Source organism: Orycteropus afer, unplaced genomic scaffold, assembly GCF_000298275.1.
Source record: "Orycteropus afer afer isolate SDZICR_OR568_19922 unplaced genomic scaffold, OryAfe1.0 scaffold00762, whole genome shotgun sequence".
In the NCBI taxonomy this organism is placed as follows: domain Eukaryota; kingdom Metazoa; phylum Chordata; class Mammalia; order Tubulidentata; family Orycteropodidae; genus Orycteropus; species Orycteropus afer.
In genome coordinates, this window is record NW_006922349.1 from 905,823 (window position 1) to 918,175 (window position 12,353).

Consider the following 12,353-nt stretch of genomic DNA (forward strand, 5'->3'; position numbering starts at 1 on the left):
TTTTGATTCTTCAATTTTTTTCCTGTAGAGTGTTTGGATTTTAAATTTGGATAGTTACATCCTCCTACCTAAATTTTTCTTTTTAACTCTATGAAGTATAGCATAGACACACAAAAGTATATGCATCATTTGTGGCATGTTTTATAATTCATCATGTAGTGAATATACTCATGTGACCCCTCTGAAGCTGAGGAATAGACTATCAACAACACCCCAAAAGTCCTCTCTTTCCCATCCTAAACATTAACTGCTATATATCAATGGAAGCTACTCTAAATACAACTTTCTTACTTTTCATTTTTCAGGTGCTTTTGAAGAATCTGTCAGTTTGTCTTAAATGTCCTTGTTACATGTATAAATTATTTACTTTGGCAATATAAGAAAGAGAAACTTCCCAAAAACCTACTGTCATGGAGTGGATTCTGACTCAGAGCAACCCTATAGGCTAGAGTAGAACTTCCCCCTAGGATTTACAGGGCTGTAAATATTTATTGAAGCAAAATGCCTCATCTTTCTCTTATAGAGTGGCTGGTGGGTTTGAACCACCAACTGTTTGTTTAGTAGTCAAGTATGTTAACCACTAAACCACTAGAGCTTCTAAATTGAGACCTATTAAATACTCATATGTACCTGCCAAGTTCTGTGCAGGAAAATGATAAAGAAGACACAAATGCTTAGGATAGAGGGGGAAAGTGAAGCATGAAGAAATTTTCTATGAGAAATGACCCTGTAGTAAGGTGGCGAGGGAAGATGGAGAAGGAATTAGCAAGAATGCCGAAAAATCAAATGAAAATCAAACATCAAAACTAAACTGAAGTAATATTAAATATATTTCATAATAATTCAACACTCCTCTATTTCTCCAGTGCAAATATTCAATTCTGTAGACCACTGTCCCTTCTTCTTCTTATTTATTTATTTATTTTGTGGTTTCTTTAATAGTTAACATCAAGTTCTTAGGAATCTTATGAGATAAAACAAAACTCATGATTAGGATATTAAATAGGATTTTTTTTTCTCATCAGAATAAACATTGATGAAGAAAATAATTTTTCCTCTATGCTGACATTATAAAAAATATTATAACAATATTATAACATAATATAACACAACATACTAATAACATCTATTTAATCTTATCAAAGATTAAATCACTTAAATTTTCCAAAATTTCTCTTTATTATGCCTTCTATTGATGGAAAAACACATAAAAAGTGAATTAAAACTTCTCTTTTGTTTATAATATTTCATAACTATACACATATAGATAACATTGAGTAAATGGGTGATGGAGGCTCATATGGTCTTTATTTAGTTAATATGTTAAGCTTTTGCATACAGATTCTCAGTTACTACTAAAACACCACATCTCATCCTAAAGAATTTAAAAGAGAAATCTTTGTCTACCCATATATCAGATGGGTAAGTTGACAATACAATAATTGAGGAACTTCACTAAATTTGCTAAAAAAAAAAATCATGATTTATTCATTCTATGCTTATGTATTATTTCTTTCTTAAAGTGTACATTGAAGGCATTGTATAATTGTAGTGATGTTATGAGCTTAATACAATTTTCAATCAATAATCAAATTAATTATAAAAGACATATGATAGTCTTTGTCATATAAAGTCATGATAACTATGCAAAGTTTAGTGGAAGTAGTAAAAGAATACAAATATTCTGAAAAATAATTAAGAATCCAGAACATGAATGCAATCCAATCATGCTCATAAACACTATCTAAATAAAACAGCTATGCTGTTATCATTAAGATATATACTTTTAAAGAATGTTTGAAATTAAATTATCAAGAGCTTGGCAAAGAACCTTGCAATTTTCCATCCCCAAGTTAGTCAGTCATATAAACAATAACACACAAACACATACACTACATAAAAATATTTATTCAGGACTCTCAAAAGGGATGTTTTCACTGACTGGGATGATTTAGAAATAGTGTTAACTGACTGGGAATATTTGTCTGTATATTCAAACAACTATTTTGGTTAATACTAAAATACATTTAGTCTTCAGCTATCATTTTTAAATGATACTTGCAACAGAAAGATTTTGCCTGCTGATATTTCAGGATTGTTGAAATTACACTGAATATTCTTCAGAACCAATAACATATTTTCTTTAAAGACTATGTATAATTGGCAACAGCAACAGAGATGTTTGTACCTGGGCCCCCTAGTATTTCCTAGAAATATTTCATGCTCTGATTCTCTGAGAGGAGGAACATCTCCCCAACACTTTCCTTAGAGCTGCTGTTACATCTTTATTCCTCAGACTGTAGATGAGTGGGTTGATCATGGGTGTAAGAATGGTGTAGAAGGCAGACACAACCTTGTCTTTCTCTGGTGTGTGGTAGGAAGAGGGTATCACATTGGTATAGAAGGCTGCCCCATAGAAAATGCTCACCACCATAATATGGGAGGAACAGGTAGCAAAGGCTTTGTGCCGGCCATCAGCAGAATTCATCCGATGGACAGTAATTAGAATCCGTGTGTAGGAGACAGAAATGATGGATATTGGGATGAGCAACATCACCACACAACAAGAATACATGAGAGTCTCATAGAGTGATGTATCTATACATGACAGTTTCAGCACAGCTGGGAGCTCACAGAAAAAATGATTGATTTTTCGGGATCCACAGTAGGGAAAACTCATTGTTACAGATGTCAAAATAAATCCATCCAAAGAGCCACCAACCCAGGAGCCTACTACCATAAACAAGCAAATCCTGCGGTTCATAAGAAGAGGGTACCGAAGAGGATTGCACACAGCCACATATCGGTCATAAGCCATAAGACCTAGCAGGAAGAATTCTCCTCCAACCAATGTCAGGTAGAGAAATACCTGAACTGCACACCCAAGGAAAGAGATGGCCTTTTCCTTGGACAGAAGGTCTTGTAGCATCTTGGGAACAGTAATGCAGATGAAGACTGTGTCCATGATGGACAGTTGGCTGAGCATGAAGTACATGGGTGTCTGGAGATGAGAGTCCACACGAATGAGCAGAATCATGACCACATTGGCTGTTATAGCCACTACAAAGATGGAGAAAACTACTGCAAAGATAAGCCCAGAGAACAAGGGTTGGGTGACAAGGCCCAAGAGTATGAAGTCAGTAGAGTTCTGAAAAATGGCCCCCATGTTCATATCACTTGATACTTGTTAGACTGTAAAGGCAAAAAGTAAGTTGGTTAAGTAATCATCCAGTGTTTAGGAAGAGCACACCATGAATAGTGTGGTAGTTATGTTTGTGTGTCAACGAACGTGGTTGGGCCTGGTTGAGTGGCTGGGCAGCCAGTGGTAGTTATTCCACATGATGAGATTGGCAATCAACTCCATTGTGGAATCTACTACGAGCACCTCAGTAGCTGCCTTTGGGATGTGGTCTGCCTCCAGTATATAAGGAGAAACCTTGGGAATGGTCTCCAGCTTATGGCACACTTGGACCCTGCATGTAGCCATGTCACTGCTCAGCAGCTTGCTATGCTTTGCTGTCTTTGGGACTTACAATGGACTTAGGTTAATGGCCTGCCATGTGGTTTGGTAACATCGGGACTGTGCCTTTTCATTTGTCAACCTTGGGGCTTCTCAGCCTCAGCAGCCAGAAACTGTTTGAGTGAAGAAATGCCTCTAGCTCCAGTGGGCCAGGGGCAGGAGGCAGAGCTGGACCCCAAGGTTGAGGGGCTTTCACCCAGCCCCTAGAACTTGGCACTTTGAACTTGGACTTAAAGCTTCCAAATTGTAAGAATAAACTCCTGTTTGTTAAGGAAATCCCATTTGTGCTATGTTTCCTGTCAGGGTGGCACTAGTAACCAGAACAAATAGTCTACCAGACCAAAACCAAACTCACTGCCATCAAATTGGTCCTGACTCATAGTGACCCCTCCTTGGGTTTCTGAGGCAGTATCTCTATGGAAGTAGATTGCCTGATCTTCCTTCCAAGGAGTGGCTGGTAGGTTTGAATCACCAGCCTTCTGGTTAGCAGTCAAATGCCTTAGGCACTATGCTGCCAAAGTTCCTAGTCTACCAGAAGCGGTGAGAAATAAAGAAATGAACATCAACAATGGCATAAGAATTATACCAAATTATGATTTAACTCTTAATCGTCTCTATGGCATTTACTTATAAATTAATCTGAAACATGATTAAGTTTCATTATCTGTGAAAAGGTCATCATAAGCCTATGTGTAAAGACTTTTTACTATGTCCTCAGGCCACATCTGAGTGGTAAATGGATTAATTCATAGAATCCAAGTTTCACAATCTATTTCAATTTTATCTTGGGCTATCTTTTATAAACATTTTCTAATATCATTTAGATGGAAAGTTTCCAGAGTTTGATGCCTTATTCCTATATTACAATCTACATATATGTGCTGAGAAACTTAAATTACTTTCTGCCATTGTTGTTGTTGTTATTTCCCGTCAAGTCAGACCCGACTCATAGCGACCCCTCCTTCGGTTTCTGAGGCAGTATCACTACGGAAATAGATTGCCCCATCTTTCTTCCAAGGAGTGGCTGGTGGGTTTGAACCACCAGTCTTCTGGTTAGCAGTGAAGTGCCTTGGGCACTATGCTACCAGAGCTCCCTTTCTGCCATTACTTTATGTGTGTGTGTGTGTGTGCGCGCGTGCATGTGCGTGTGCGTGTGCATGCGTTCTTTAGTAGCACGGTGCCTAACGCATTTGACTGCTAACCAGAAGGTTAGTGGTTCAAACCTACCAGCCACTCCTTGGAAGGAAGGTGAGGCAATCTACTGCCATAATGACACCAGTCAGAAACCCAAAAAGGGGTTACTATGAGTTGGATCCAACTCTATGTCAGGGAGTTTGGTTTTGGTTTGGTGGTTTAGCAAATTGATAGAATATAATATGGAGTTAATAAATTCAGATAAGTTTAACTATTTTTGGCTGCAGTTAATTATTTAGCATCTTTGTGAATTCTTGTTGTTGTTGCTTCTTCATGTCTATTAGTAAAGATAATTCAAGATGGGAAAGAAATTCCTTACTTAAAGGAGAAATATACACTAGAATTTTCCAAAACTAAATGAAAAAAGGAGACCTGAGTCAAGGATACTAAGGGTCTATGCCACTGGTGCCAAAGGGTAGATAGAAGCTTTGTGTGTTCTGGGTGAAGCCACTGAAATCCAGGCACAGCTTGAGGATCTCACAGCAGTTTGTAAGAGGAGACCTCCAAATCAGATCCGTCCATATTCTTCCAGGAGATCAGGACCTGCTTAAGATTGAGACATCTCAACTAACCTTTTGCTACAACCCTTCCCAGGAATCTTGCATAATAACAACCATGAAAAGTAAATTTCCAGTGACTTTTCAGTGGTGGTAAAGCTGCCAACTTGAAATGATCTACTCTATCTGAGGCATTGTGGCTGTAATGTCTTTAGAAAAGGAAAAAAAAAAAAAAAGATAAAATCTCACAAGTGCAAACACATATTACACTTAGGCATCATACTGGTATATGATAGTGCCTACTAGAACCATTAAAAATTATGCAATAGTCTTTGAGCAATATTATGTATACCAGAAATACTAGTGATGAAATCAGATTATAATAACACTAAATGTAGATTTTTAAGGAAAGCAGATATACATTGCATTGGAGACTTTTAGCATTTCTTTTTTTTTTTTTTTCATTTTTCAGCAAAAATAACATTCCAGCAACTCTTCCAGAAGTTTTCCTTCCGGGAGTTATACAACAGAAGCCATTCAAATAGAAACAAGAATTACAGATGTGCTGGTAGAAGCCAAAGATCTAAAGGTACTCAACAATGCCCACATTAGGCAGCCAAATTACTTCATTTGACTTTGTATTTCTGTCATTAAAAGATGGTATGGGTCAGTAAAGAAGTACAGCTAATCAAAAATATCATGTAGCTCTAATATTCATAAATATTTTGTTTCTGAGTGTGGAAAAAGTGGCCAAAGATGACATATTGGGATATAGCTGCTTTGGGAGAAGTTTAAGAAGAGAAGAAAACCAAAGATGTAAAAGGCATCAAGAGAAGTAGAAAGAAATATATAGCAGCATGTAATGTCCACATAAAACATAAAGGAATAAATAATGTTTCCTACATATCAAGTAGTTTAGATGCTTTTCATACATTAAATCATAGCACAAATTATTTCCAAAAATATTATTTACTTCAAACATCTTACACATGCCTATACAAATAAACCAAACCAAACCAAACAAAAATCACCTCCATTGAGTTAATTCTGACTCATCGTGACCCTGTAAAACCTAAAAAAAAAAAAATCTTCACTGACAACAAGTTGATTCAGACTCATAGCAACCCCTTTGGCTTTCCAAAGTGGTATATGTTCATGGAAATAGATTGCCCAGTCTTCCTTCTACAGAGTGGTTGGTGGGTTTGAACTGCCAAACTTTTGGTTAGTAGTAAAATGCCTTAGGTACTATGCCACCAAAAACCCCTTAAGACCTTATAAAACTGCTGTATAGGGTTTCCAAGGCTGTAACTATTTATGAAAGCAGATTGCCTTTTCTTTCTCCTATGAGTATCCATTGGGTTTTAACCTCAGTAGATGCTTTAATCACTGGACCACCAGAGCTCCTTCATGCTATTGCTAGAGACCAAGATAACCTTAAAGCATGGAAAATTTAAAGAAAACTGAAGTGATAATTAACAATTAAAGTGATCTAGGCCGAAAGCAAAAAATACCGGAAAATTATTATCTGTGTTTTATTGACTCTACAAAGGCATTCAACAGTGTGGAACATAACTAATTATGGATAACATTTGAGAAGAATTGGAATCCCAGAACACTTAATTGTGCTTATGAGAAACTTGTCATTCAAACAAAACAAGGAGATACTACACAGTTTACAATCAGGAAGGAAGTGTGTCAGGGTTGTATTCTTTCACCATACTTATTCAATCTGTGTGCTGAACAAATATTTTGAGAAATTGAACTATAAGAACACAGCATCAGGATTGGAAGAAGACCCATTAACAACTTGCTACAAGCAGATGATGCAACCTTGCTTGCTGAAATGAAAAGGATTTAGAGCACTTACTGAAGAAGACAAAAGACTACAATCTTCAGTATGGACTACACCTCAACATAAAAAAATGAAATCCTCATAACTGGACCAATAAGCAACACTATGATAAATAGAGAAAAGACTGAAGGTGTCAGGGATTTCATTTTACTTGGATCCACAATTAACACCCAGGGAAGCAGCAGTTAGAATATCAGACATCATATTGCACTGGGTAAATATGCTGCAAAAGATCTTTTTGAAGTGTTAAGGAGGAAAGATGTCACTTTGAAGACTAAGGTGTGCCTAACTCAAGCCATGGTATTTTCAATCACCTCATATGCATGTGAAAGCTAGAAAATGAATAAAGAAGACAGAAATAAGTCAGTGGCTTTGAATTGTGATGTTGGCAAAGAATACTGAAAATACCATGGGTAGTCAGAAAAACTACCAAATGTTCCTGGAAGTGTAGCCGGAATGCTCCTTAGAAAGGAGAATGGCCAGAATTTCCTACTTGGGTAATGTTATCAGGAGGCATCTTTCCCTAGAGAAGGATATCATGCTTGGTAAATAGAGGGTGAGTGAAAAATGGGAACCCCTTCAATGACATGGATTAACACAGTGGCTGCAATCGTAGGTTCAAGCATAGCAATGATTATAAAGATGGTGCAGGATTGGGTAGTGTTCTGTTCTGTTATACAATAAGGTCAGAGCCAAATAGGCAGCATCTAACAACAACAAAGTGATAACCACTCTGAAAATAGTGCAGATACAAATAGCAATCAATTTGATTAGAAGAAATAGTTTTAGAGCAGAAATGGAAATTGCTCTCTTAAATTTTTTTAAATTTTAAATTTTAAAATTTGAGGTTTACAAAGAAGGGAGGAGAGGATTGCTGTAAATATAATATGGTATAAATAATATCAGGAAAGACTCACAGGTAGAAAATAATAGAGTGCATGTTGTGAAGTAGGTAAAGGAGAATTCAGTCCAACTGCAGCTTAAGGTCTCCTTAGAAACTTACATTGTGTAATGTGAGACTGAGTTATACCGGGAGTGAAAAGTCAAGGCTGAGAGATTATGACTCAAAATATCTGGAAATAGGATGTAACATGTAAGTTATTTGAGAAGAAAAGTTACATGAAGAAATATTTATTTAAGAAAGAAATATCTGGAAGTATTATTTAGAAAAAGCTTCACAGAAAGTTAATTAATATTAAATATTATTAATTTATTTTCTTGAAACCATAGTGCTTTGTCACCAATGCATTCATTTTCTTCTCTTCTCTTTACCTGCACCCACAAAACCTGCCTATTTACTTTATTTTCCATATGGCAAGTTAGTTTCCAATTATGTGTCTTTGTCATTTTACTTCCACCCTATCTCTAAATCCATTGTCTTATATTTCCATCACCTGCTCTATTCATCTGGATAGTAACTAATATCCTCAGTAAAATGTAAATTAATACCCCCCCATCACCACACAGTCAACTTAGAGATTTTCTAGGTGGAAAGTAAGTATGGAAAATATATTAGAGCCTTTCCTTACTTTGAGAAATGGGCAGTGTAATGGAATTTGGTACCATGTATTGAACATCTACTGTGCTGGGGATTAGCACACTGGGAATAATTGCACTTAAATGCCAATTGTTGAAAAAAAATTGCAAGGATACCGTGATTACTCCACACACACACAAAAAAAGGTACATCCTAGGGTATTGGATAAAGGGCCTAAATTCCAAGTGCTCAGCTGCCACTAGGATATCTACTATTTTGACCCTCAGAGATATCTTCTTGAACAGTGGTTTGGGACAGTTTATGTGGTGACAAATAGAAATCAAAATATGTGGCATAAGTTCACATAGCCCACCACACTAATGCTGTAGGAGAAAAAATGGAGCACCAAAGGAAAGGAATGATGATCCAAGACCAGAAGTGATAGAGCAAGCACATGTTTAGAAATCAAGATATCCATTTCTGCTTCAATTATGCAGCCCAATTGATGTTTATATACTCATATAATGAAGAATTTCAGGATATTCTTTTAAGGACTATTATTTCTGTATGAAAAAACAAAACTTTATTGTGGGTCCTGAAAGCATATTTACATGTCTTTAAACTCACGGCCGTCAGGTCATATCTAACTCTTAGAGATCTCTTCTTGGGTTTCCAAGGCAGTAACACTATGGAAGTAGGTTTCCCCAAACTTCCTTCCAAGGAGTGGCTGCTGGGTTTGAACCACCAGCCTTCTGGTTAGCAATCAAATGCCTTAGGCACTATACCACAAGAGCTCCCATGTCTCAAGGAGTAAGAAAAGGAAATTATGGTTAGAAAGAAATCATAAAAAATAATTTTAATCTTTTCCAAACTATGCAAAACACTTTCATCCATTGCTGATTACATACAAATAAAGCATTCATTATCTCACTTACTAATGAGCATCTTTGCCACCGATCTATTAAATCTGAAAATCTTCATTAACATCTGGAAATTTCTCATAGTGAATAATAAGTGCACTCTTGCAACCATCAACAATTATTTTTCTTTTTCCTGTTCAGTAAATCTATTTAAGTATTTCTTACTTATTTTTAGATGTCATTCGACTTCCTGTGCTTTTGGTTAAAGTATTCCTTTTCCAATAGACTATTTGCTAAGAAGTGAAAGCGTGCATCCATCTCTCTTAATCTTGAAGAGATCACTGTCTCGACCTTTAACAGATACTGTCATAGAGGGTGCCCTTGTAATAGTCACAGAATATTCCTAAAGAAAACATATCAGTATTTGGGGTTTCCTTCAAAATGTAAGATCCTACCTCAGAGCAGCAAAGTCCAAGTCTTACTAGAGCAACAGTAGAATGACAGACTACTTAAGTACTCTGTTATTGAGGTGGGGACTGAGCCAAAGAAGGCTTTCATTCATAATTGATTGGTGTTTCCGCGTCCTCAGGAGGAATCCTCTGCTGAGCAATTAATTCAGGCTTCCTCAGTTCATCTTGTACAGTAAAGGTAGGTCAACGAAAGACCTATCCCATCTTTCCAAAGGGTGCATTCTTTTCCCAAGTGACATATTTCAATCATTTCTTGATATTTCATCATAATTCTAGCATCTTTTCAGAATAATAGAAAAAAGTGAGCAGGGAGTGAGTGGCAGACCTGAAGAATATTTACAATTTCTAAAAGGAGTTGTAGTGATGAATCAGAAGTTACATTTAACTGAAAAATAAATAAATAAATTATTTTATATATCATTGGCCTGGTGGGAATTAATCATTTGAAGGTATCTCTATTTGAAAGCTAAAGAGGTTAAGTGTTTTTCAGAATTATTCATCTAGTGAGTAACAGGGAAGGACTTCAAATTCAATGTGGAAAAAAAAAGAAAAATAGGACTCATTCGATGCCAACGGAAGCAGCAGTCAGGACATTAGACGTCGTGTAGCATTGGGAAAGTCAACTGCGAAGGAACTGTTTCAAGTGCTGAGGAGCAAGGATATCTCCTTGAGGACTAAGGTGCGCCTGACACAAGCCATGATATTTCCAATCACCTTGTATGCATGTGAGAGATGGACAATGAATAGGGAAGACCAAAGAAGAGTTGATGCTTTTGAGTTGTGGTGCTGGCGAAGAATGCTGAAAGTACCATGGACTGCTAAAAGAACTAACAGATCTGTCCTGGAGGAAGTGCAGCCAGAATGCTCCTTGGAAGCAAGAATGGCCAGACTTCGTCTCACCTATTTTGGTCATGTTGTAAGAAGGGACCATTCCCTGGAGAAAGATGTCATGCTTGGTAGGGTGGAGGGTCGACGAAAGAGGGGGAGGCCTTTAAGGAGATGGATTGATACAGTGGCTGCAATGATGGGCTCGAGTATAGCAGGGATTGTGGGGCTGGTGCGGGATCGGGCAGTGTTTCGTTCTGCTGTGCATGGGGTCGCTATGAGTCGGAAACGACTCGACGGCACTTAACAACAACAACAACAACAACAAAAGAGAACATAAAAAGCAGGAAGATAAGAGATAAAAAGGAAGTGAGGAGGAAGACCCAAAAAGTAAAAGAAAGTGAACAAGAGGTGATTAAATAAAGACCATTAATTCTTTGAACTTTCTTTTTCATTGGCATTTAAAGAGACTTAAACATGAGGAAACTAAGTACTTAAATTAGTTTTTCTCGTTTGAAGAAAACATAGAAAAAGTGGTCTTATTTGCACAGAAATGTTATTTTTAAAATACTAATAAAATATTACTCTATTTTTAATAAAAATATCTTATTGAATAATTTTCATATAGTGGGTATTGAAATTGGTACCTTACTTCTATGATTTCTAAGATTACGCAAAATCATTAGAACTACACTTAATGAATGTTACAATACAAATGAAAAAAAAAAACATTTTCAGCCATCAAAATGATATTCATAAACTATTTTTTCTTAAAGATTATTTTATATGAATACTACATAAATACTTCAGTTACTTGCTGAATCTATTTGAATAGACTCTTTCTTCCATAGTATTGTGTCTAGCTATAGAAACACAAGTGAGTTGTTTCAGATAGGGAAATTCTCTTCCCTTTATTCTCCTGGCAGTGCCTGGACTGACCACAAAAACCAGAAAAATTGACTTTGCAGTCTGCAGCTATCTCAGTTTACCCCAGTGTTCTATACAACAATAATTTTTCTTTTCTATCATGAAAATGGTTAATAAGTACTGTTATAACAATTGAGGCAGGTTTCTATCATTAATTTCTATTTTTTTTTAAAGAAAAATAGCTCAAGCTGTGAACATTATATTGATTGATATGTCCCTGACACATATGTTATAATTGTTCTTCCAGTACTGGACTTAGCTATCTTAAATATATGGAAAAAAGTCCAATTTATATTATCACATGGATTTATTTCTTGTCCTTCATTATCCTCATCTTTTCCTTTTTTGTCTTCCTCCTCCTTCAAACCTTTTTGTAGTAATCTTCCTTGCATAGAGGTAAAAACAGACATGAGCCCTATGAACTAAGACAATGATTCCTGAAGTTTGGGAGTTTAGATTCTTAACATTGGCTTTGATTTAAAATATATATGCCCATCCCATTCCAGTGTACTATTTGACATGTAAAGTAAATTCTCTTCAGAACAAAACCATACATTTAACATTTTAAGACATAAATTATTATTATTATTTTTTTGGGGAAAGTCTTTCTAAATTTCTAAATTTCTCTTTCTACATGTTACTGAAAGACAGAGACACATTCTAATGGGTCTCTTGTTGGATTTTCAGAGATGGAATGATTAAAAAGGCTCAGAGACACAGCATCATGTGAA

General features: G+C 36.2%; 1 protein-coding gene across 1 annotated transcript; it reads right to left on the minus strand.

Moving 5' to 3' along the window:
* Positions 1–2,218: 2,218 nt before the first annotated feature.
* LOC103211602 (olfactory receptor 2T2-like) lies at positions 2,219–3,166 on the minus strand. Its single transcript, XM_007957581.1, has one exon. It carries the CDS (start codon positions 3,164–3,166, stop codon positions 2,219–2,221), a length of 948 nt encoding a protein of 315 aa, XP_007955772.1.
* Between the last annotated feature and the right edge of the window lie 9,187 nt (positions 3,167–12,353).

Bases quoted from the DNA above. Each gene is read 5' to 3' on its own strand.
- LOC103211602 (XM_007957581.1), bottom strand. From the start codon at position 3,166: ATGGGGGCCATTTTTCAGAACTCTACTGACTTCATACTCTTGGGCCTT.